Source organism: Hypanus sabinus, chromosome 15, assembly GCF_030144855.1.
Source record: "Hypanus sabinus isolate sHypSab1 chromosome 15, sHypSab1.hap1, whole genome shotgun sequence".
NCBI lineage: Eukaryota > Metazoa > Chordata > Chondrichthyes > Myliobatiformes > Dasyatidae > Hypanus > Hypanus sabinus.
In genome coordinates this window covers 5,994,091-6,019,947 of record NC_082720.1, presented here as the reverse complement: position 1 = coordinate 6,019,947, position 25,857 = coordinate 5,994,091, and the positions used below count along the sequence as shown (strand labels likewise).

Below are 25,857 nucleotides of genomic sequence, written 5' to 3'. Positions count from 1 at the left end.
GACAGATGGGCAAAGAAGGGGCTGTGGTGGGTCATGAACAAAGATGGTTATTTTAACTTAAATTTTGTAAATATACTGAAGGAAAGGATGTACATCTTTTGATACATTATTACATCCACACTTTAAAAAGATATGTCAATCCTTACTGTAGCTGTCGGGACTGTGTGAAAAGGCTTGGCTCTCACACTCTAACCACCTCTTTGGTGTAGTTTTGATCTCTGCTTTTCTCAGAGATCAACACTACATTCACCTAAAAAAACATGAAGGCATAGCTCAGGAATAAATGCAATTGCTCCACACTGGTAGCTTACCATGACACCTCGTTCACCCTGGGTTAACCCACTCCCCTGATATAACCCCTCCTTGGTGTAAACCCTCCATAGATAACCATTCTCTGATGTAATCCCTTCATCATGTAACCTCTCACTAGGTTAAACCCTCCCTTGGGTTAACCACCTACTTGCTAATCGTTGTTGGATTATTTCTCATTGGCTCTCACTTTCCAGGTGGGTACCTGGTTGATTGCTGGTGAGGGAGCAGCCAGTTTAGGTTTGGACACCCCTACCCTACAGCCTGGTTTCAGGGTTAGAATCACGAGAAACATGAAACACGAGAGCATGGATGCTGGAATCTGGAGCTAAAAACAAACAAACTAACTACTGGAGAAAATCAACGGGCCAGACAACATTTGTGGAGAAAATGTACAGTCATCATTTCAGGCTGAGACTTCCATCTGGACTGAAATATAAGTGGGAGAAGGCAAGGAATTAAGGAAGAGGTGGGGAGGCGAGATGTGAAAAGAAGGGAAAGGAGACCCAGTGGAAGAAATGTGTGGGTGATGGGAAGGAAAGTAGGTAGAAGAGAGGATAAGAACTGGGTGATGGGGTTGACGTGGGGTGAGTGTAGGAGAAACTTATTAGATCAGAAAGAGACAGAAAAGGACAGAGGTCAAGCAGATTCCTAAACTTTGGAGAATTCAATTGTCATGCCACCAGGCTGCAGACTATCCAGGGAGAATATGAGACATTGTTACTCTAGTTTGCGTTTAGCCTCACCCTGGCAGTGGTGGAGGATAGGGCAAACCTGCCACTGGCATCCATGGTGGAAAGAACACAGGTGCTATGTAAAAATGTCACCCAGTCTGCGTTTAGTCTCACCGTTAAAGACAAGGCCACATTCAGGGCACTAGACGCAATTGGGAGTTGTGGACAATATGTAGGTCTGCTTCACGGAAAGGGTGTTCAGAGCCCTGGATAGTGCTAGTAGAGGAGATGCAGAGACAATTGTTACACCAATTATGGTTACAGTGGAGAGTGCCTTGGGGGAGGAGGGTGGATGAGGAGGGATGAGCGACCCAGGGAGTCAGAAGAAGGGTGGAGAGAGTAGGATGACATTGTTGCTGCTGGTTGGTGTGAAGAAGAATGCATTAGATGTATAGGTTGGTGCGGCAGTAGGTGAGAGCCAAGAGAATCCCGCCGCGTTCTGTTGGGAGGGATGAGTTGAGGGCAGAAGAGCCGGAAATAGAAGACAGTCATGGGAAGGATAGTTAAATTGTTTAGCAGCCGAAGCTCCGAACGGCCATGATGCAGGTGCTCGGCGAAGCCGTCGTTCAGTTTCCGCCTGGTGTCACGGAGGATTCAGAACCCGGTGTTGGGGCTTCAGTCCAGAGGAGACAGTGCAGAAGGAGCTGGTCCGAATGAAATCCAGGCAGCGAGAAAATTGAGCAGAGGGGTTTGCTCTGGTGAGACCAGCGCAGACCGGGCGAGCGCCCATTCCCACACTCCATATCCCACCAATTTCACCCCCTCCACATCTAACGTCAACATCGATTCTAATTGCACCATCGCTGAGGTTTCTGACCAGATCAACTCCCCCACCTTCCCTGAGTTTGTCTTCCGCAGACACTTGCAACCTTGTATTTGACCGTTTCATTTACCGTGCTGGAGTGACAGAGAGGACATCACGGCAGGAACATGGCAGGACTCCTATTGAGAGCACCCGGTATTAGTACTGGCCGGACTGTCACGGAACCCTCACCACTCACAAGAACCCTGACCTGGGTTCAGGCTGTGTTCCCTGTTGTCTGTTTGAGAAGGGTCCATATCACGGGGCATCGGTGTTGTCAATAGAACTGCTGATCGGGTTTGGCTAAAATGGAATTGGTAAAACTGTGCAAAATGGGAGAAGAGAGGCGCCAGTGTCCTCGCCTCGGGATCAGAGCACCAGCTCTCCTCACCGGTTTCAAGGCGCTAACGCATCTGGGGTGTTCCGTTATTTGGCTTTCCGCTGAGACCGTTTAGCGATGCAGCTTCAGAGAGCGTCTGTACAGCGGATGATTTATTTGTGGGGTCTTGCTGTGCAAAATTAGACCCCACGTCCAAGGGTATTTATTGTCCTTTGGGCTATGCAATGCCGTAAATCTTTTATTTCAGATTTCAGTAGGTTGCAGTTATTTGGGGATAATATTCACTTGCATGTTCAGAGAAATCAGAGCATTTTAATGGGGGGGGGGGAGAGGGTTTCTATTCCGGGAGTTAGACATAGCCGTGAAACCATGTTGTGAATCGGTGGTGTTCATTCTGTAAATTAAGGGCCAAGATATTTTTAATGAAAACAGACTTTTATTTACATATTTCATAAGTACAAAGTAATAGTGTACAGTGCTTGTTATATACATTATATTACCGTTACTTAAACCTATAGTCGATGGCGTTATACGGACTCATACATTAAAAAAATGCTCTGGCGCATGCTTTGTTACACAAAGGTAAAATGACGGCGCCCTGCCGCCCGTGGTGTTGAAGCCGGATTACTGTGAACAAAAGGGCGTCCAAAGAAGGGCGATTATTTTAGTCATAAACGAAACTGGAGAATAGCTGTTGTTTTGCTCGCGGACTGATAATGTCCGTTGAATTCTCACAATGATATCTAGTTCAGGATTCTTTCTCAATTTGCTTCGGGGTCTGATAGAGATTTTGCAGTTCTGCGAGAACCCGAAAGGGAAACTGCCGGTTCGATCCTTTGAGGGCAGGGGCAAGACAGCTGTGTGTGGCGTGTTCCTCCAGCGAGTAAGTTTCCATCACCGGCCCAACAACCGCGCGTCCGAACGTTTAAGGTAGACTTACAGCAGATCAAAAATGTTTGAATGAGGGGTTCTTTTTAAAACTTTAACGAAAGAACCTATTAAAATTCCACGAAATGCGAGGAGTTTGGGAAGAAACTCTTAAAGGAAGTGGTGACTGCGACGCCGCACTGCGGTTCCTGGGACGCCCGCGTTAAAGGAGCGTGTCGGAAAGTTTGTAGTTTAAAGTCTCCAGGGTACGCCCGCTGGCAGTACTCAGTGCCCTAGTCCCTTTAATAAGAGACCACGACCCTCACCCGTCACTCATCCATGGTCATATTCTCTCTCTAATTTATCACGGAAAGAAAAACAACACAAATGAACGCCCGGAGAGTCCCGCTCTGTCCGCCTCACACTAAAGACGTGACCACGGGAATCTTGGTGTTCTCCTCGGCCCAGGGCTGTAGGTTCTGCAGCGCGTACAGTGAGGAGTTGTGCAGGCACAGAGGGTCGGGCTGAATGGAGTCGTTGAGGGACTTCTGGAAGGCGTCGTGTTGGAGCTGTAACATCAGTCTGTTCGCCTGCTGTCTCTCGGCCTCTCTCTCTTCCGCCGTCTGCCGTCTGGGTGGGATAGACACACAAAAAGATGGTTAGATCGGAAGCCTTGGACCCAGTAAGGGCGAGGGAAATGATTGATAAGTCCCTGTCACCGAGCTGTCGCCCCTCGCTGCCTCCTTCAATTTACTTCACATTAATGTGTACAACTTCACCAGAAGGACCTGGAGACTTTGGAAAGGATACAGAAAAGGTTTCCCAGGATACTATCTGAATTAGAGGGGATGAGTTGAAAGGTAATGTTGAACAAACTTGGTATGCTTTCTCTGGGCCGTCGGTGGCTGAGGGGGGAACCTGGCCGCAGTTTATAACATTATGGGAGGCAGAGATAGGGTAAACAGTCAGTGTCATTTCCGAGGGTAGAACTGACACGTATTATAGAAAGTAGACAATAGACAGTAGGTGCAGGGGTAGACCATTCGGCCCTTCTAGCCAGCACCGCCATTCACTGTGATCATGGCTGATCATACACAATCAGTACCCCGTTCCTGCCCTCTCCCCATATCCCCTGACACCGCTATCTATAACAGCTCTATCTAACTCTCCCTTGAATGCATCCAGAGACTTATCTTCCACTGCCTTCTGGGGCAGAGCATTCCACATATCCACCACTCTCTGGGTGAAAAAGTTTTTCCTCAACTCTGTTCTAAATGGCCTACCTCTTATTCTTAAACTGTGGCCTCTAGTTCTGGACTCACTCATCAGCAGGAACATGCTTCCTGCCTCCAGTGTGTCCAATCCCTTAATAATCTTATTATGTTTCAATCAGATCCCCTCTCATCCTTCTAAATTCCAGTGTATACAAGCCCAGTCGCTCCAATCGTTCAACATATGACAGTCCTGCCATTCCGGGAATTAACCTTGTGAACCTACGCTGCACTCCCTCAATAGCAAGAATGTCCTTCCTCAAATTTGGAGACCAAAACTGCACAAAATACTCCAGGTGGGGTCTCACCAGGGCCCTGTACAGCTGCACTCCTATACTCCATTCCTCTTGTTATAAAGGCCAGCATGCCATTAGCTTTCTTCACTACTTGCTGTACCTGCATGCTTGCTTTCATTGACTGATGAACAAGGACACCTAGTTCTCGTTGTACTTCCTCTTTTCCTAACTTGACTTCATTTAGATAGTAATCTGTCTTCCTGTGCTTGCCACCAAAGTGATAACCTCACATTTATGCACATTAAACTGCATCTGCCATACATTCGCCCACTCACCTAGCCTGTCCAAGTCACCCTGCATTCTCATAACATCCTCCTGACGTTTCACACTGCCACCCAGCTTTGTGTTATCAGCAAATTTGCTAATGTTAATGTGGTCCCAGCACCGAACCTTGTGGTACCCCACTGGTCATGGCCTGCCATTCCGAAAGGGACCCGTTAATCACTACTCTTTGTTTCCTGTCAGCCAGCCAATTTTCAATCCATGTCAGTACTCTGCCCCCAATACCATGTGCCCTAATTTTGCCCACTAATCTCCTATGAGGGACATTATCAAAAGCTTTCTGAAAGTCCAGGTACGCTACATCCACTGGCTCTCCCTTGTCTGTTTTCATAGTTACATCCTCAAAAAACTCCAGAAGATTAGTCAAGCATGATTTTCCCTTCATAAATCCATGCTGACTCGGACTGATCCTTCTACTGCTATCCAAATGTGTCGTAATTTCCTCTTTTATAATTGACTCCAGTATCTTTCCCACTACTGACGTCAGGGTAACCGGTCTATAATTCCCTGTTTTCTCTCTCCCTCCTTTCTTGAAAAGTGGGACAACATTAGCCACCCTCCAATCCACAGGAACTGTTCCTGAATCTATAGAACTTTGGAAAATGATTACCAATGCGTCCACGATTTCTAGAGCCACCTCCTTAAGTACCCTGGGATGCAGACCATCAGGTCCCGGGGACTTATCAGCCTTCAGACTCAACAGTCTATCCAACACCATTTCTTGCCTAATATAAATTTCCTTCAGTTCATCCATTACCTTAGTTCTTTTAGCCACTATTACGTCTGGGAGATTGTTTGTGTCTTCCCTAGTGAAGACAGATCCAAAGTACCTGTTCAACTCATCTGCCATTTCCTTGTTCCCCATAATAAATTCACCCGTTTCTGTCTTCAATGGCCCAATTTTGGTCTTAACTTTTTTTTTTGCTTTTCACATACCTAAAGAAGCTTTTGCTATCCTCCTTTATATTCTTGGCTAGTTTACTTTCATACCTTATTTTTTCTTGGCCAAGAAATGCCAATTTCTTTGCGACATGCCAATTTTAACTCTTCATTTAACTTACACCCTACATCCAGACAGCTGTTTGGGGGAGATAACTCCCATTAGGGTCTTTCTACCCTTAGAATTTCTCAGTTCTATCCATACTGACTCTACATCCCCTGATTCTATGTCCCCCCTCGCTAGGGACTGAATATCATTCCTCACCAACAGAGCCACCCCACCCCCTCTGCCAGTCGGTCTGTCCTTTCGATAAGACAAGGAGAGCGGGGGGGGGGGGGTGGATGGAGGATGTGGGAGTTTAGAGGAGTTATGCCGTTTAAGACTTTTGCATAGAGAGTGGGGGGTGCCAGGGATTGCAGTGTGTATATGCATAGTGGCATATAAGAGTTTTTAGAGAGACGCACGAGTATCTAGGGAATGGAAGGGTATGAATCATGGAAGTCACAGTGATTTGCTTCAATCTGACTATTCCTGTACTGTAGTGCTCTAAATTTAAGGGTCCCAATGTCGCGGTTCAAAGCCCGGGCAATGGGCTTTTCAATACCTTAAACAGACTCAGTCAACCGTAACAAGCCTACGAGTGCTTATAACTGTGAGGGAATGGGATGTCTCTCAATATCTATCCACGTGGATTCAATCTGCTTTGCTCTTTCCCCCTGCGTGAAAACCATGCCTCGAGATCAGTTAACGGGTCGCAGTCCATCCATAATCCCTTCACTATCGCTTATTGGTATCATCATTAGCAACAGTCATTGCAAAGCAATTCCAGCTTGCGTCTTTTCCATCTACAATTCTGATAGGGCTAGTACCTCCACGAGTGCTCAGGATGTGCCTGAGTCGGAGGGCGACTGGTGCGATCTGGGCAGCGTCTTAAGGCTTTCACAGTCCCCGTTCCTGATTTGAATCTCATACTGACAGAGCAAAAGTGAATGACAATTTGGCAGCGTTTATTTCTTAGATAAATGAGGTCAATTAAAAAAACACTCCTTTCCCCTGCTGGAGAGTTGGTGGACGTTATCCGCGCGCACAGTGAAACGGCGAATGTTTTGCACAGATAACCAGGACCCGCGTGTGAAGATGGAAAGTGCAAACGACGGTACGGATAAGTCGGGTAATACCCAGCTCAGTACTCAATTATATTTTAAACATACGGTTCGCAGTGTTTTTCTAATAATTCGGAGATAGCCACTCCTCGTGGAGCTATATATTATAAACTCACGCAATGACAATGTAGAATATGCCTGTCTTGTAAGTAACTGCTCACCATTTTTTTTTAGCTTTGCATAATCTCATTTTTTTTTCTGTCCTGGATTCAAGTATTTTTTTTTCTCTCCGTTTTCCCTCAGAAATTATTGGTCTTTGTCCCAGTCTCACAGCCGAAAGCAGAACCATTGGCATTTGACTTTCAACGTGCATCTTAAACTTCCTTTATCCTCATGGTGAACATTTAGCAGAATGCCTCCGCTCTCCCTACAGACTCTCAGCAACCTCAGATAATTATAAATTCACTGAATTTCTAACCAGAAAAAAATATTCCGTTCAATTCATCCCCGTGTCTTCAAAAAAGATGTAAAAACACTCACGGATGTGAGTGTTACATTTACCTCTTACCGATTCACATTCACATTCCTCAAGCAAGCGCCAACGCTTTGCTAAAGAAGACGACAAAAGTGTGAAGATACCAGAAATGTGCACCCTGTTGTTCACCAATAGCGCGTGGAGCAGATTGGCAGAGCCAAGGAGGAGTTTACCATCTCCCGCGAAAGCAGCACACCGACCGACAGGGAATATGACAGGGACGCTGCCGGGGGGCTCCATAGAAGGTCCAGATTCGAGCCTGAAACCGCCTGCCTTTCGCTGCTTTGTGGGGAATGGATTTAGAAACCGGACTCTTTTCGTTCCCAGAATGTTTTCACTGTGTTTTAGTTTATTTGTTGATTCTCGTTCAATATCCATATTTAGAACTGCTTTTACGGTTGCTATTAGTGTGGGATCATGCTGATAAGCGGAAGGCCAAAGGGAAAGGAGCCGGGGTAGCGTTGTATATTAAGGAATGTATCAGAGAATGTTGTGATATAGATCAGTGATTCTCAACCGATTTTTGGCCACGGCCCCCTCAGGTGCTCTTCGCAGGTTCCAGGGCCCCCCTTTCAAACACGGATACAACACGAACAGCGAGACAGAAAATCATTTATTATTGAACGCCAAGAAAACTTGAACATTCCGACATACTGAACAAAACTTAAAAAACAACCGTATGAAATTAAACATCTATCAGGCCTAATGCGATCCTTGAGCTTGGTGCTTTTCTGCGAATTTCCTGATTTCGGGCTTCAAGTTAGACAATGAGAGTCGGAGGTCGCCCCTTGTTGCGGTATCAATTCTGGTCCCGGATTTTGTCAAGGAAACCACCCTGCAGAATCTGCTCTCTTGAGGGAAAGGCAATAAAAATATTTGGGTTTTTTCTCACAGTGTTCTAAATTTATTCGGCAGATCACTCTTGGTCCAAAACTCATTTTGAAACTGACTGAACTGACGACATCACTCTGAAGTTACATCAAACTTCTGCCTCTGCTTTCGCCTTCAGGTTTGGAAATCGTAAAAATTCCCGAGGTCCCATATTGTGGCAATAAATACTTGGGGCTCCCCTTCTCACAGTTTTCAGTCGGTGGCCCCTTTCAAATGAACCAGGGCCCCCAAGGAGGGGGGGCATATGGCCCCCGTTGAGAATGGCTGATATAGATATCTATATCGGTTTGCGTTGAAATTGCGAAAAGAAGGAAATAGAAAACAGAAGTAGGAATAATCCATAGAATCCCAAAATGTGACCTCCCAGTAACACAAAGCACATACGGGAAAATATCTAGGACATTTTTGAAGGGCGCTCAAAATATCATTGGAGATGTTAATCTACGTATCAATTAGGGGATCTAAACTGGTAAGGGTATCTTAAAAGAAGATTTGCGGAGTGCGTCATCTGTTACTTGGAATACTAAGTTTCAGAACCTGACTGGGAATGGATTATTTTAGTTTTGATCATAAAAATGAGGAAGGATTAATAAAATACCTTATTCAGGACCCCCTTTAGAGGAGTGAGGCAATTCCAAATGCAGTTGGAGGGCAAACACCGTTGTCTTCAACGTAGAGCAGTATGAGGGTGAAGCAGGGAAGTAGATAAACAAAGGCATGTCTTCAACAGTTTGTCAAGAACACCTAGAAAGTGTGATTTCATGAAAAATGACACCTCTATGGTTGGGAGGGGGGAGATGAGAAATTAAAAAGACATACAAAGTGGTACTGATGGTGGGTCAGAGGGGAGGGATTTTTTAGGATCCCACAGCAAAATATTCAACGGAGAATATTAGTCTTGAGAGAAAATCCTAAAATCAAAGAAGCAGGAAGAGTTTCTACAGATACATAAATAGGAAGAAGGTGGCTAATGAAATTGTGGGACCTCTAGAGAATGAGGATGTTGAATTAGCAACAGAGCACAAACAAATGGCAGGCATATTATATCAGTTTTTACATTTGTTTTTCCTATGGAGTCCATTGTAAATTTTCCTCAAATAAGAGATGGGCTACTTTCAAATAACAGAAAAGAACTTGTAAAAAATCCCAGTGTGAGGGATTGAGCATTAGAGGAGGTTAAGGGCAGACAAATTACAGGGACCTGGTGACCTGTTTCCAAGGTTTTTAAAGCAATTAGCTGATTCATTGGTTGAAACCTTTAAAAACTCTCTGAATTCTGGGAAAGTACTAGGAGACTGGAAATCAGCTAATCTTACTCCCTTGTTAAAAACAAAGTGAGAAGGTACAGAACTACAGACCAGCTAGTTTAACAACTAATTTTGGTAAGATAACAGGGGTCAATAATTAGAGGGGACTAACTAGTCATTTAGTTGAATAACACTGAATCTAATCAAATCTAATCAACGTGGCTTTGAAAAATAATTCATGTTTGATAAATTCGTACAAGATCTTGGAAGATGTTTCAATGAGTGTTAATAGAGGGAAACCTGTAGATATGGTGCATTTAGAGATCCTAAGCGAATAGGCAGGTGCATGAATGAAGAACCTAAAGTATTGCAAGAAGTATTTTAGCATAGATTGAAAACTGGCTGTCACATAGAAAACAGAGAGTTGGAATAATTGAGTCATTTTGATATTGGAGGGGCATAGTTAATAAAGTACTCAGGAATTGATTCTTGTCCCACAATTGGCCACTATATGCCTTAATGTTTCAGAGGAGAGAACAAAATGGGAGGCTTCCAAGTTTGCTGATTATGTGAAAGCAAGGTGGGAGGGCACGTTGTGATTCTGCAACAGATAGATTGTGAGATTAGTAGGAATGCCGATGAATGGAATTTGATATGGGAAAGTGTGAGGTCACTCATATCAGTATGAGAATCAGAAGGCAAAATATCATCTAAATGCAGAGACTACAAAGGAGTGCAGTTCAGGGAGTCTGATGTTCTAGTGCGTGAATGACTAAAGGCTAACAGGCAGGTCCAACTAGTAGTTCAAAGAGCAAAACTGCATGTTGGTTTTTATTGCAAAGGAGTTGGAGTTTAAAATTTGTTTTGTGTTAGTGAGGTCACACCTGGAAAATGGCACAGGATTGGTCCCTAATGCACCCCCCCCCCCATCCTATAGTTTAACATTGGAGGCAGTCCAGAGGATATTTACCAGAGTAATTCCCGAGATGAGAAAGTTCTCTATCAAGAGAGGCTAGACAATTTGCGTTTATATTCCATGGAGTTTAGAAGAATGAGGAATGACCTTATTCAAACACATAAAATCCTAAAGGGGCTTGGGAGGGTAGATATTGGTATTTTTTCACTCATAAAAGAGTCTATAAAGAGGGGACACCACTGCAAAATAAGGGGACAGCCATTTAAAACTGAGATGGATACAATTTTTTTCTCACATAGAGTGGTGAATATCTGGAATTCTCTGCTGGGTGGCAGAAGTTGGATCATTAAGACTTCTATATTTAAAGTGGAAGTTCATGAATATTGGATAGATTGAAGAACAGAGGGGTATGGATATATGCCACAGAAGAGGCCAGAATAGATCAGTTATGATCATAATACATGGTGAGAAAAGCTTGAGGGGCCGATTGGCCTACTGCTGTTCCAACTTTATTGTGTCCTTGTATTAGTAGGCTTCCAGAGGTTTAAGAATTAGAATTGAGGACAGTGTTTGCCCTTTCTAAATTATTTTGTGAACTGCATAAGCATGGATCAGGAGTTTAAAAAATTCAAAGTTCAAAGTAACATTATTATCAAGTACATATACGTCACCATTACATTCCTGAGATATGTATTCTTGTGGGAATACTCAAAAACCCATAAATAATGGATTCAGTTAAAAACTGCATCAACTTGGGTGTGCAACCAGTCTGCAAAAGACAACAATGTGCAAACACAAAAAGAAAGAAATAATAATAAATAAATAAACAATAAATATCCAAAATATAAGATGAAGAGTCCTTGAAAGTGAGTCCATTGGGTATGGGAACATTTCAATGATGGGACAAATGAAGTTGAGTGAAGTTATCCCCTATTCACTTTGGTTTAAGAGCCTGATATAGGCAATATGGAGTAAGTGAGGTGCTCAAGGAATATAAAGTATGTAAAAACAATCTTAAGAAAGAAATTAGAAAAGCTAAAAGAAGATATGAGGTTGCTTTGGCAAAATCCAAAGGGTTTCTACAGTTATATTAATAGCAAAAGGATAGTGAGGGATAAAATTGGTCCCTTAGAGAATCAGAGTGGACAGCTACATGTGGAGCCAAAAGAGATGGGGGAGATTTTGAACAATTTCTTTGGTATTCACTAAGGAGAAGGCTATTGAATTGTGTAAGGTAAGGGAAACAAGTAGGGTAGTTATGGAAACTATGATGATTAAAGAAGAGGAAGTACTGGCACTTTTAAGGAATATAAAAGTGGATAAGTCTCTGGGTCCTGACAGCATTATCCCTAGGACCTTCAGGGAAGTTAGTGTAGAAATAGGGGCTTTGACAGAAATATTTCAAATGTCATTAGAAAGGGGGATGGTGCCAGAGGATTGGCATATTGCTCATGCGGTTCCATTGTTTAAAAAGGGTTCTAAGAATAAACCTAGCAATTATCGGCCTGTAAGTTTGACGTCAGTGGTGGGTAAATTAATGGAAAGTATTCTTAGAGATGGTATATATAATTATCTGGATAGTCAGGGTCTGATTAGGAACAGTCAACATGGATTTGTGTGTGGAAGGTCATGTTTGACAAATCATTGAATTTTTTGAAGAGGTTACTAGGAAAGTTGATGAGGGTAAAGCAGTGGATGTTGTGTATATGGACTTCAGTAAGACCTTTGACAAGGTTCCACACAGAAGGTTAGTTAAGAAGGTCCAATCGTTAGGTATTAATATTGAAGTAGTGAAATGGATTCAACAGTGGCTGGATGGGAGATGCCAGAGAATAGTGGTGGATAACTGTTTGTCAGGTTGAAGGCCAGTGACTAGTGGTGTGCCTCAGAGATCTGTACTGGGTCCAATGTTGTTTGTCATTTACATTAGTGATCTGGATGATGGGGTGATAAATTGGATTAGTAAGTATGCAGATGATACTAAGATAGGTGGTGTTGTGGATAATGAAGTAGGTTTTCAAAGCTTGCAGAGAAACTTAGGCCGGTTAGAAGAGAGGGCTTAAAGATGGCAGATGGAGTTTAATACTGATAAGTGTGAGGTGCTACATTTTGGTAGGAATAATCAAAATAGGACATAGATGGTAAATGGTAGGACATTAAGGAATGCAGTAGAACAGAGTGATCTAGGAATAATGGTGCATAGTTCCCTGAAGGTGGAATCTCATGTGGATAGGGTGGTGAAGACAGCTTTTGGTATGCTGGCATTTATAAATCAGAGCATTGACTATAGGAGTTTGGATGTAATGTTAAAATTGTGCAAGGCATTGGTGAGGCCAAATTTGGAGTATTGTGTACAGTTCTGGTCACTGAGTTATAGGAAAGATGTCAACAAAATAGAGAGAGTACAGAGGAGATTTACTAGAATGTTACCTGGGTTTCAGCACCCAAGTTACAGAGAAAGGTTGAACAAGTTAGGTCTTTATTCTTTGGAGTGTAGAAGATTGAGAGGGAACTTGATAGAGGTATTTAAAATTATGAGGGGGATGGATAGAGTTGACATGGATAGGCTTTTTCCATTGAGAGTAGGGGAGATTCAAACAAGAGGACATGAGTTGAGAGTTAAGGGGCAAAAGTTTAGGGGTAACACGAGAGAGTGGTAGCTATGTGGAATGAGCTTCCAGTAGAAGTGGTAGAGGCAGGTTCATTTTTGTCATTTAAAAAAATTGGATAGGTATATGGACAGGAAAAGAATGGAGGGTTATGGGCTGAGTGCAGGTAGGTGGGACTAGGTGAGAGTCAACATTCGGCATGGACTAGAAGGGCCAAGATGGCCTGTTACTGTGCTAATTGTTATATGGTTATATGATGATTGAGGGGTAGTAATTGTTATTGACCCTGGTGGTGTGAGTCCTGGGTCTCCTGAACCACCTTCTTGATGACAGGAGCGTGAAGAGAGCTTGTCCTGGGAGGTGGTGGTGAGTGTCAGGGTCCCTGATGATGGATACTGTTTTCCTGCAAATGTGCTCAATGGTGGGGAGTGCTTTACCCGTGATGGACTGGACCATATCCAGCACTTTTGTTTTATGATTTTCTGTTCAAGGGCATTGATGTTGCCATACTGGGCTGTGATGCAGCCATACTCTCCACCACATATCTAAAGAAGTTTGTCAAAGTTTTAGATGTCATGCCAAATCTTCACAATGTCCCAGGAAAGCAGAGGTGCTGTCATGATTTCTTTGTGCTGGACATGCTCTGAAATGATAGCATTAGGTGCTGACACTTTCCACCTTTGATCTCCTGATGAGGAATGGTTTATGGATCTCTGGTTTCCTTCTCCTGAGGTCAATAATCAGCTGTCTGGTCTTGCCGACATTAAGATGTACCACTCAGCCAGGTTTTCAGTCTCCCTCCTGAATGCTGATTCATCACTACCTTTGATTCAGCCTACAACAGTAGTGTCATCAACAAATTTGAATGTGGCATTGGAGCTGAGCTCAGTTATAAATGTAAAGCGAGTAGACCGGGGGCTAAGCCTTGTGGTGCTACTGTGCTAATGGAGATCGTGAAGGAGATGTTGTCACCAATCTGAACTGAGGAAATCCAGGATCCAATTACACAAGGAGGTATTGAGGCCAAGGTCTTGAAGCTTTTTGATTAGTTTTGAGGGGACGATGGTAATGACTGCTGAGCTGTCGTTGAAAAGCAGCATCACGATCTATGCATCTTTGCTGTGCAGATAGAAACATAGAACATAAAAAACCTACAGCACAATACAGGCCCTTCAACCCCCAGTGCTGTGCCAAATATGTACTTACTTCAGAAATCATCTAGGGTTACCCATAGCCCTCTATTTTTCTAAGCTTCATGTACCTATCCAGTAGTCTCTTAAAAGACCCTATCATATCCACCTCCACCACCATTGCCGGCAGCCCATTCCACACACTCAACTCTCTCTGAATAAAAAAACTTACCCCTGACATCTTCTCTGTACCTACTCCCCAGCACCTTAAAACTGTGTCCTCTTGTGGCAACCATTTCAGCCCTGGGAAATAGCCTCTGACCATCCACAAGATCAATGCCTCTCATCATCTTATACACCTCTATCAGGTCACCTCTCATCCTCCTTTGCTCCAAGGAGAAAAGGCCGAGTTCACTCAACCTATTCTCATAGGGCATGCTCCCCAATCCTGGCAACATCCTTGTAAATCTCCTCTGCACCCTTTCTATGGTTTCCTCATCCTTCCTGTAGCAAGGCGACTAGAGCTGAGCACAGTACTCCAAGTGGGGTCTGACCAGGGTCCTATATATCTGCAACATTACCTCTCAGCTCCTAAACTCAAAATCCCACAGTTGATGAAGGCCAATGCACCGTCTGCCTTCTTAACCACAGAGTCAACCTGCGTAGCAGCTTTGAATGTCCTATGGAGTCAGACCCCAAGATCCCTCTGATCCTCCACGCTGCCAACAGTCTTACCATTAATACTATATTCTGTCATCATACTTGACCTGCTAAAATGAACCACCTCACACTTAAGTGTGTTGAACTCCATCTGCCACTTCTCAGCCCAGTTTTGCATCCTGTCGATGTCCCACTGTAACTTCTGACAGCCCTCCACACTCCCAACACCCTTAACACTCCCAACCTTTGTTTCATCAGCAAATTTTCTAACCCATCCCTCCACTTCCTTATCCAGGTCATTCATAAAAATCACACAGAGTAGGGGTCCCAGAACAGATCCCTGAGGCACACCACTGGTCACCGGCCTCCATGCAGAATATGACCCATCTACAAACAAATTTTGCCTTCTGTGGACAAGCAAATTCTGGATCCACAAAGCAATGTCCCTTTGGATCTCATGCCTCCTTACTTTCTCAATAAGCCTTGCATGGGTTACCTTATCAAATGCCTTATCAAATCCATATACACTACATCTACATATCAAATCCATATACACTACATCTACAGCTCTACCAGCGTTGAGTGAGGTGGCATCTACTGCAGGCCTGTTGCTGCTGTAGGCAAATTGGAGCAGATCTAAGTCAGATCTCAGACAGGAGATGACATGTTTCATCACCAACCTCTCAAACACTTCATCACTGTGCTTATAAATGCTACTGGAGGACAGTCATTGAGGGAGGCCGCCACCTTCTTCTGGAGCATCGGAATAGTTGAAGCTTGCTTGAAGCAGGTGAGTTCAGCCAGTTGATCAGGTAAGTCTTCAGTACCTGGCCCAGGTACCCCACCTGAGCCGGATATTTTTCATAGGTACAACCCCCGCCACCCCCCCCCCTCCCCGGAAGGCTTCTCGCTTGTCACCCTCAGACTGAAATCACAGATCTTCGGGGGCTGTAGGAGTTCTTGATGGTTCCTTCATATTTTTACTGTCAAAACCAGCATAGAGGGAATTGAGCTATTCTGGAAGCGACGCCATTTTTGATTTAATTTTATAAGAGGAAGACTCTGAATGATTTTGTGGGGACACACTAATTTACAACTGTTATAAGTCAGTGACAGCCATGGCGCATTCATTCCGATCACACAGACTGGCCCTTGAGTCCATTGACTGGACGCAATCCCATAGCCGTTCCTCTTCTTCCCACCACCACCTTTTTGTTGCCATAATGGCCGGCGCTTTGATCTTTAGCATTTGCCTGTATGCAGGTAGGAGAAGGACAGTCAAGTGATCCGAATTACGGAAGATGGTCTGGGTCGGAACGGGAAACGGTAGGCCTTCCTTATCGTTATGAGTCCTGACGAAGGGTCTCGGCCCGAAACGTCGACAGCGCTTCTTCCTATAGATGCTGCCTGGCCTGCTGTGTCCCACCAGCATTTTGTGTGCCTTATCGTTAACAGTGGTTTAATGTGTTGGGACCTCTGGCCTTACAAGTCCTATGCTGATGGAAACTGGGCAGGGTTTTTTTTTGAAACGAGCCTGGTTGAAGCCCCCGACTATGATTTCAAATGCATTGGGCTGGACTGTTTCTTGTTTGGTGACGGTATCATGCAGTATCTCAAGCGCTTTATTGGAGTCGGCAGCTGGTGGTATTTAAACTGTGGTCAGGTTTGGGGAGATGAAATCCCTTGGCAAATAGAACGGACGGCATTTGATGATTAGGTCTTCAAGATAGGGGAAAAACAAGTTGACCAAACCGCCCCATCGGAGCACCGAGAAACACACACCTCCAGCGTTTTCCTTTTCCGAATGCGCAGTTCCGTCCTATGAAAGCCAAGAAGCTTTCCGCTTTGATCTCTGTATCTGGCGAGATCGCCGAGGTTCGTCTCGGTCAGAAGACGAATGCTTTGGGTGTGTTAACTGCTGTTTGAATTACTGGCGGCCGAAGTTTGTCCTCACCCCTCATCCCGTTCGCTTCAGAGAACGCAGTCAGCTGCACATTTCTGGGGTACATAATGTATTATTTATACGTATCTTTCTATTTTCTGTGGGGTCCTCCAGCCTTCTTTTACTCCATTTTCATCGACTTACAGAGAAGGCAGCAGTTTCGCTCTGTGCAGGGTCTGCTTTTCCCTTGTTCCGAAAATCCTGCCTTGACATTAAAATTCCCTCACCCGATCAATGCAGATTTATTGCCGGAGTGAAAATGTGCAGGTGCAATTCTGCTCTGGTTCGGAGACTTCCTATCCTCTTGTAGGACTTCAGAAACAACTTTATTCACTGTTGACCATGTTGGGACCTCACTGGGATATAGAAAGTTTCTCACAAACCGCAGATTAACTGATATTTATATAGAAAAGGGAAAACTTTTGATCTATTTTCCGGCGTAAGATAGTAAGAGACGGGTGTGGTTGGTGAAGTTTCACAGAGCAGAGAAGACGCACTTATACTGATCCATTTGACCCTACACCTCCGGTCTCTTTTCCGCAGCCCTGGGATATACTACTCCTTCAAGATTAGCCAATTCACTTTGAAATGGTACCAATGAATCTGATGTTCAAGTCAATGCAGTACTGATCATAATGACAATGGTCGCAATAGTGGAAGTTCCAATAATAATTCCAAGAACACCATTGATTAATTTAGTCTGAAAACACTGGTCATGGATAATCTCTGCTTTGACCATTTTAGGGATGCTACCACTGTGTCATTGCTCCATTAATTTTGCTGACAAATCGGCGGTATTTGCATCATCAAATTATTTTTGAAAATCATATTCGCAACATTAACTGCAGCTTTAACCAACCCTGCCCAAAACCTAAACGGTTCAAACGGCTGTACACAAAAAGAGACCAAGGTACATTTTATTTCAGACTTCCATTTATTGATCCAGCTTTTCCTGGGAGGTTTTGCTGCTTGACTGACATTGGGACGGGAATTGCTCCAGTTTTGATCAGAATACAAAATACAAACATCCTACCCCCTGGCACGGGTCCCATTTCCAAAGTAAGGTGGAGGAGTTTCCCACTCTTCTCACTCACTACACGAGAAAACAGTCGGCTGAACTTGTGTCTCCTGTACTTGTTATCTTTACTTTCTATAATTATAATGTACTTCTGATCTCCTTCTTTGCACTGGCACAATTTCCTCTCTAGTGTAACACCGAGATTCTAAAAGCACTCCTGCCTCCACACGAATATTTCAATTGGCTTCCTCTAACTACACTAGTAGATTGGCCACTAATCTATTGTCTTTCTCTTTGCAGAGGCCACCCCTTCCAACTCACCTCGCCCTATTCTCCATTTTGGAGCTATATTCCACCTTCCACATCCAAATTATGTTTTTTTTTACTGTAATTATGATCTCTATGATTTCTACATTTTTAGTCTAATTTTGACATCTGCAAATGGTTAGGTTTGGGTGCCCTTCCTTTCCAACTCCACGGGCATATATTCAAACCAGTTACACAAGAACAAACTAGGAGCAGGAACAAGCTATCAGACCCCTCAATTTAATATGATCATGGTCTACCCACACTGGCTTCAATTCTCCTTCTGTGTCATTTCTCCATACTGTTCTACTCCTCAGTCTATTCATACACTTTAATACTTCTAATTTCCGATTTCCAGTACTGATTGTGGCAGACAATTCCTGAGAGAAGCAATTTCAACCCCCCCCCCACCCACCCATTTTGCAGTTGTGTCCCCTTTATTACTCTGCCACTGGTGGAAACATCCAATCTCTAACCTGTCAAACCCCCTGAGCATCTTATATGTCTGAATAAGACCACATTTGATTATTCTAAACTCCAAGGAAATTGAGATCAAACTATTTAGTCTCTCTTGAAAGGATCTCATCTCATCCCATGAATTAACTTGGTAAATCTCATTTAGATTGTACCCAGTACTAACTTTATTTTAGGTAATTTTATTTCATTTTATTTTAGGTAATGAGACCAAAACTGTACACAGTATTCAGGGTGTGACCTCACCAACAAACTATGCAGTTACAAATCCTCCCTATTCTTAAAAGTCAGTTCCCTTCGTAAGGGTACTTGTTGGACCTGCCTGCTCACTTTTTTGTGATCCATACATTGAAACATATAGATCCATCTGTACGTCACTCACTTGCAGTCTCTGTCCATTTAGATAATGATCTTCCTGTTGATTTTTCTTAGCAAATGCATTACAGTTCTCCACATTAAATTATACTTGCTGATCCTTTGCTCACTTGCAGAACTACAGTATCCTTAGCACACTATATTCTTCCATCTTTGCATCATTGACAAGACATACATTTCCTTCCTCTGGATCATTATAAAAATCAGTAAACAATTGAGGACAAAGAATCGATCCCTGGAGAACTCCACTAGTTAAATTTCCCCAGTCTGAAGAGGTCACATTGATTTCAACTCTCTGTTTTCTATGAGGCAACCATTTTTACAATCCAGCGCATATTTAAAGGTCTCTTATTATTTCACACTTTGTTGTATTGTTTCATGGTTTAAATTTGCCAGGAACGTTTTAATTCCATTCCACTCAGACCATTTCCCTGCTCTCCTCTAGTTAATTTCTTCGTAGCCATAGCTATTCTAAACCCAGTGGTATTATGGCCACTGTCTTCCAAATATTCACCCATTCAAGTGCTCTCCAATTCCTCCTCTTCGTTCTCATGAACCAGATCCGGCATCTTATCCTGCCATAATTAGAAGGTAAACACATTGATCATTTTCAGTAGATTCAAGAATTACTCCTTCTTCTTTCCATTACTATTGATATCATAACCTATGCCTGGATTACTGAAGTCATGTACTATTGAAGTTCTGTAGTTTGTATTTTTTGTTGCAACTCCTCTCTAGCTTGACCAATGATCTACAGAATCGAACCAGCAGTGCAATGACATCTCTATGGTTTGTCAATGTCACCATGTACTCTGCCTCTGAGCTTTCAATAACAAAGAAACATAGAAAACCTACAGCACAATACAGGCCCTTTGGCCCACAATGCTGTGCAGAACATGTACTTACTTTAGAAATTACCTCGGGTTACCCAGAGCCCTCTATTTTTCTAAGCTCCATGTACCTATCCAGTGCTATAATTATTGTCATGATTGTAAGATCATAATATTTTGTACCAGAATGTTCTTAGTTCTCCCCTTTCTTGAGCGATATCTTAGGTGTAGGTTGTGCCCTGTGCTTGAAATATATTCACCTTATTAGCCATACTTGTTGATTTGCCCGAATCCCAAGCCCATCTTGGACTGCATTCCCTTTCTCCAGCCCTTTGCATCCTTTTGGGAACTAACTGGAAATCGTTTCTCACTGCACCTATGAAACCAGCATAGAATGCAATAATCCCCTCCTCTTCTAACCTAAGTCACCATGGCTGCAGAATCTGAATCTGCCGCATTTCTCCAGAAAAACAAGAACTTGCTTCATTCAAGCAACACATCCAAAATGATGGAGGAATGCAGGCCAGATAGCATCCATGGAAAAATTACAGTCGACGTTTGGGTTGCTCAGATTTCCAGCATCTGCCGATTTTCTCTTGCTTGCTTCATTCAAACTATCCACCTAATCATTACCTCATGCTCTTAAGATTAATCCTGATTGCAGAGTCTTAATCCATTTATATCTCTTGTGCCTACATGGCCCGGATCTTCTGTCGGTTCTCTTCCCCTTCCGGTGTTGTACTGTATTTTTAATTGTGAATCATCCCCACGCTCCTTCATTCAAAATAGAGACCCACCCCTGAGGAAGTTGTGAAGCATGAAAAACAAAAATTCAAGAGCTGAAATGTCAGAAGTATTCATCACCTTTGCCCACCTCTCGCAGCTATTACGGCCAGTAGTTTTCTTCGATAAGTTTCTATTAGCTTTACACAACGTGATGGAGCAAGATTTGCTTATTTCTCTTTGTAAAATTTGCTCAAGATGTTTCAGGTTATTTGGGAAGTGGCGGTTTACCGCTGAAAAACCATTTCCTTGTCCGTAAGGACTTTGCAAAACGTCGCGTAGAAGATACTGTAAAGACGTTGAAGAATTTTTATGGTCAGGCAAGACAAAAGTGGAACTTTTCGGCCTCAATGCTAAGCGGTATATTTGTGGCTTAAACCGAATACTTCGCTTCAGCTAGTTAACGCTATTCCTGCTGGAAAGTATGGTGGAGATAGCATAATGCTATGTGGGTGCTTTTTAGCAGCTGGAACTGGAAGTCTGGTCAGGATTGATGGGAAGATGAATTCTGCTAAATACAGATATAAAACTGGATTAAAAACCTGCTAGCTTCTGCTAGAAAGTTTAAACTGGGGAGGAAGTTCCCCTTTTAGCAGGACATTGACCCAAAGCACACTGCCACTGCAGCCATGGAGTGGCTTCAAATGAATAAAATTGATGCCCTTGCGTGGCCCAGTCAGTCTAACTGGGACATCTCCGCAAAGACTGCTGTTCACCCCCGCTCCCCAACTAACTGGCATAGCTGGAGGGGAGATAGGAAAATCTTGCCTCATTACTAACAGAGACCTATCCAAAAGACAACTTACTGCCTGTAATATCTGCGAAAGTGATTCAACAAAGTTCCTAGCAAAGAGGGATAAATAGATTTGAACAGCTGACATTTCAGTTCATGATTTTTAGTTTTTCATGCTTTACAATTTCCCCTGGTTTTGAATTCTTTTGTGGAAAAAGGAGCATGTGATTCACAAATAAAAACTCTAAGTTGATAAAATTCCCTGGTTGCATTACTCATTTATGTGAACAAAGGGTTTACAAGGCATGGTATGGTGATGCAGAGCGAACAAACTGCGAATGAGCACCACGGTAACAAAGGGGTCTGCGCGATGCTCGGGGCTTCCCGGAGTCCGACGCCGTTCCCCGTCATCCCCGTGCAATGCATGGACGAGGTTTCCCCGCTTGCTCAAGTTTTCTTCCACAGAAGGGCCTTCTCCGCGCCGTATTGCTAAATAAATTAATCAGGCCTTCCAACATATTATAACTGAGCCAGTATCATACTGTTCCCTGCAAAGAATCCCAACTCTGAATTTCCCTCTTGCAGACTCAAATGCTTGAAGGCAGGTGAACCGTTACAGAATAGAAACTGTGGGATTCAGAAGAGAAATAGAGCAGGCCCGTTAGTTAATTGGGAGGTGGGAGAGATGTGGGATCGAGTTGGGTCCTGTTCCTCGAAATATATGGATAATAGCGTATCGGTTAGCGTTCAATTTTACAGCCGCAGCGATTGGCGATCGGGGTTTAATTAGCCCTACTGGCTGTAAGGAATTTGTAAATGATCTCCGTGACTGCGTGGCTTTCCTCCGGGTGCTCCAGATTCCATATTGCAAAGTCGTACGGTTAGTGAGCTGTCGCCATTCTCCGTTAGCGCCTGAAGCAAGGCGGCACTTGTGAGGCCGATCAGCAGAATCCTCGCGGATTATTGGATTCAACGCAAAACCTCGCATTTCACTGTGTGAACGTGTGACAAATGAAGTAAATCGTTATCTTCATGGTTGTATTCAATCTATATTTTAAAATTTTCTTGGATTTGATTTTCTAATTTTATTAACTACCTCCTTTACCTAATAAAGTGTCTAGTGTGCATATATTAGCGGTCTTCCGCTGCTGTAGTCCATCCTCTTCAATGTATTCAGAGATGTTCTTTCGCACACCACTGCTGTAACTTCTAGTTATTTGTGTTACAGTCGCCTTCCCGTCTGCTTCACCCAGCCTGGCCTTTCTCCTCTGATCTCTCTCATTATCAAGGCGTCTTCGCCCACAGAACTGGATTTTTTTGTTTGTTTTCCGCACCATGCTCTGTAAATTTTAGACATATGGGTAAAAATCCCAGGAGACCAGCAGTTTCTGAGATACTCAAACCACCCCGTCCGGCACCAACAAGCATTCCACGGTCAAAGCCACTGAGATCATTTCCTCCGCATACTGAACCTCCCGATCATCTCAGCATTGATTCGGCAGATTAGGTATCAGCGCTGTACAGGTGTACTTAAAATCATCACTGAGTGTATAAGTAACTAGTTCGGATGTAATCTGTTCAAATATCGCTTTTTAAAGTTAATTTGTTCAGCATCAAAATACTGATGACTCCCTGCCGAAACAGGCGCGCGCACACATCGTTCAGTCGCACGTGCGCGCACGGAGATAGATCGGAAGAGATGGGCGAACTCTGGACACACACAGAAAAATAGTCACACAGATGCAGCCAGATAAACGTACTAACAAATACACTCAAATACACCGGAATTAACCACATTCTTTCACTCACTACCCTTAAATACTGTAACTCTACAGCGCATGCATTGCGCCCCCCGCCCAGCCACAGAGTCTGACAAACATTCGCTCACAGACCTACACATCCCACAACAGAAACAGATTTGTCTTCACATCTATGCTAATCCCAATATTTTCTTGCACTTTCTCTGGTGCACATTCCCCATCTTCCAAACACAAGCAGACAAGCAAAGATACTAACACATTTTCGCACGCAGTTTCTCGCAAAGATAATATGGCAGAAAGTCACACAAAAACTCACTAATGTACACACACACACGCGCGCGAATTCTCTCTGATCTCATCTCACTCTAACACTCACGCTGACACGTGCTCAAACACATTTCACCGAAGATCCTACTGTGCCCAGTTTTTAATAATAAATCGCGGATGTAATCAATTTGCGGAGCGGGTTCAAATATTTAGCTCTGATTTAGTGCCCTGCTCTATAATCTCTATCATTCATTTCACCGGAGGCAACTGTGTCAGAGAGAAAGAAAAGCCAAACATGCACTTTCTTGCCCTTCAGATTTATAACTGTGGAGCACAAGAAGAAATAAACACAATCCTTTTTATCACCGTTCAGTGTGGCGGCAAGAAGAGCAGTCAGTGTCGATAACAGATTGTCCAATAACACTGACTGTTGCTGCTGTTTACTGGTGTTATTACAAATGCTATCATCTTGTCTAGAATCTATTATGTTGGGACACAGTGTTGTAAACAGTTCAGTTCCTTCCAACGCCAATCTCTTTTTTTATATTTAAGTATGTTCCTTTTTCTGAGTAGACAAAATCACGAAAAAATTCAGTGTGTGGATCTCAGTTAGTCGTTTCAAACGTTGATGGTAACAGAACCTTCCGTCTTGATATTGTCTGCCTTCAATATCCGAATGAATTGCCTAGTTGTACTATCTAATCAATAACATGTTCACAGCAGACACAGAACCAGAAGGGTTCGGATTCTTGTCAATTGAATGGAGTTTAAAGATACCTTCAAAACAGAGCTGAGGGCGAGGTTATAGTTTTTAAAATACATAATTTCCTTAAATTGTTTGATTTATTTAACCCTTAATGGTAATGCCTCTTCCTTCTCGGGCTTTTTTTTAGACATTTGCATTATTATTCAGCCGATTTTTTTCTATTCCTATTCCAACTCTCGGAAAGTAATTGTTTCCCCAGAGGCGTTATTACTGGTGGGAAAGTTAATTAAAACAGCTTTGCGGTACAAAGCCAGATATTACAGACAGTCATGTCTTATTTAATTATTAAATAAAATGAAAATTACATACATAAAAGCACAGTACAAAAATGCCAAGACACATCTGCGGTTCTCTTTTTTCACTGAATGGGGAGCCTATATCGCACTGCGCGCAGGTTCACTTCTCAACATGGGGCAGGCAGAAAAGTTCCCTTTGCTTCAATTTGGAAGTTCCGTTCTGGACAGCAATCTATGCTTGCTGTCCAGAACATAGATTATTCGTGTACAACATTATGTAATAGTCGTTCTAGTTCAATTCTTTGGATTGTAATTCAAAAAAATGTATTGATCTCTCTCTCTCTCTCTCTCTCTCTCTCTCTCTCCTCTCTCTCTCTCTCTCTCTCTCTCTCTCTCTCTCTCTGCTCTCTCTCTCTCTCTATCTGTCTATCTCTTTCTCTTTAGTAAAATTAAACCCGATTCTGGCGCGTTCCCACTCTGCCCACTCCAACTGCTTTAACCTCTATCCCGACTCCTCTCCCTGTTACTCTGGACCTTCTCACCGATGTTCTTCGATTATGTCATCTGTTGTATTTAACTTCGTCAGCGTCACTCTCGTGTATTGTACTCCACCTGCTTTCCTCTCACAGTTTAAAAGAATATGTAATTGACCACTCTCTCAGTATCGCTTGTATTTTTAATATGGACCTTTTCTTCTCTCTTTCATTTACACTATTTCTAAATATATTTCTGTCCCCTTCTCTACACGATACTCAATAAGTGTTAAATGTAAATTTTTCTCCCTCTTTGAAATAAAATCACTTTAATTCATAACTCTATTGCTTTACTTATCAGTTAAAATTATTGACACACAGTCACTGCGTTTTGAACTGTATTTTCCGCGCTCTCCACTCTATTGAAATCACTCGAGTATTCTTCCAGATCTCGTACATCACCTGTTACAAGCTGAACTGTAGTAATTATATACCCCCCCCCCCCCGTTTAAATCTACCTATTGGCGCGCAGTCTTCGTCTCTAACTAAATATGGGGGAAGTTAAAGCCATCTTCTTCAACCTCTGTTCCCCGACGTCCAGGCTGTTAAGGGCATGGATTTCAATTCTGTGATTTGGCTTTTTCATTGCTAAGTTATTAATCTACATCTAAGTTGCCTTCCTTTTTCAATGACAGCCTCTCTTTTTGTTTTATATTTTCACTCTTTCTCTCCATACTCTGATAACTTTATCCACCATTTCGAGGCACGAGAAACTGCAGGCCAGTCCGTCCTCTCTCACCTCCATTTAGTTCTCCTGTTCTGGAACCAGGTTTTGACTTGAGCATCTGTCATTTTGAGGGATTTGGCGAGTGCCGCTCTCTCCGCCGAGGCCAGGTACTTCTGGCGGTGGAATCTCTTCTCCAGTTCACAGATTTGGATCCGAGTGAAGGAAGTGCGCGGCT

The 25,857-nt window shown here is 43.1% G+C and overlaps 1 protein-coding gene across 1 annotated transcript in view; it reads right to left on the bottom strand.

Moving 5' to 3' along the window:
- Nucleotides 1-3,471: 3,471 nt before the first annotated feature.
- LOC132405728 (T-cell leukemia homeobox protein 3-like) overlaps nt 3,472-25,857 on the bottom strand; it is a 55,255-nt gene continuing 32,869 nt past the window's right edge. Inside the window, exons 2-3 of the mRNA XM_059990764.1 lie at nt 25,695-25,855; nt 3,472-3,682 (exon numbers count right to left, since the gene is read on the bottom strand). Coding sequence (XP_059846747.1) covers nt 3,472-3,682; nt 25,695-25,855 — 372 coding nt within the window. The remainder of the gene's footprint in view (nt 3,683-25,694; nt 25,856-25,857) is intronic.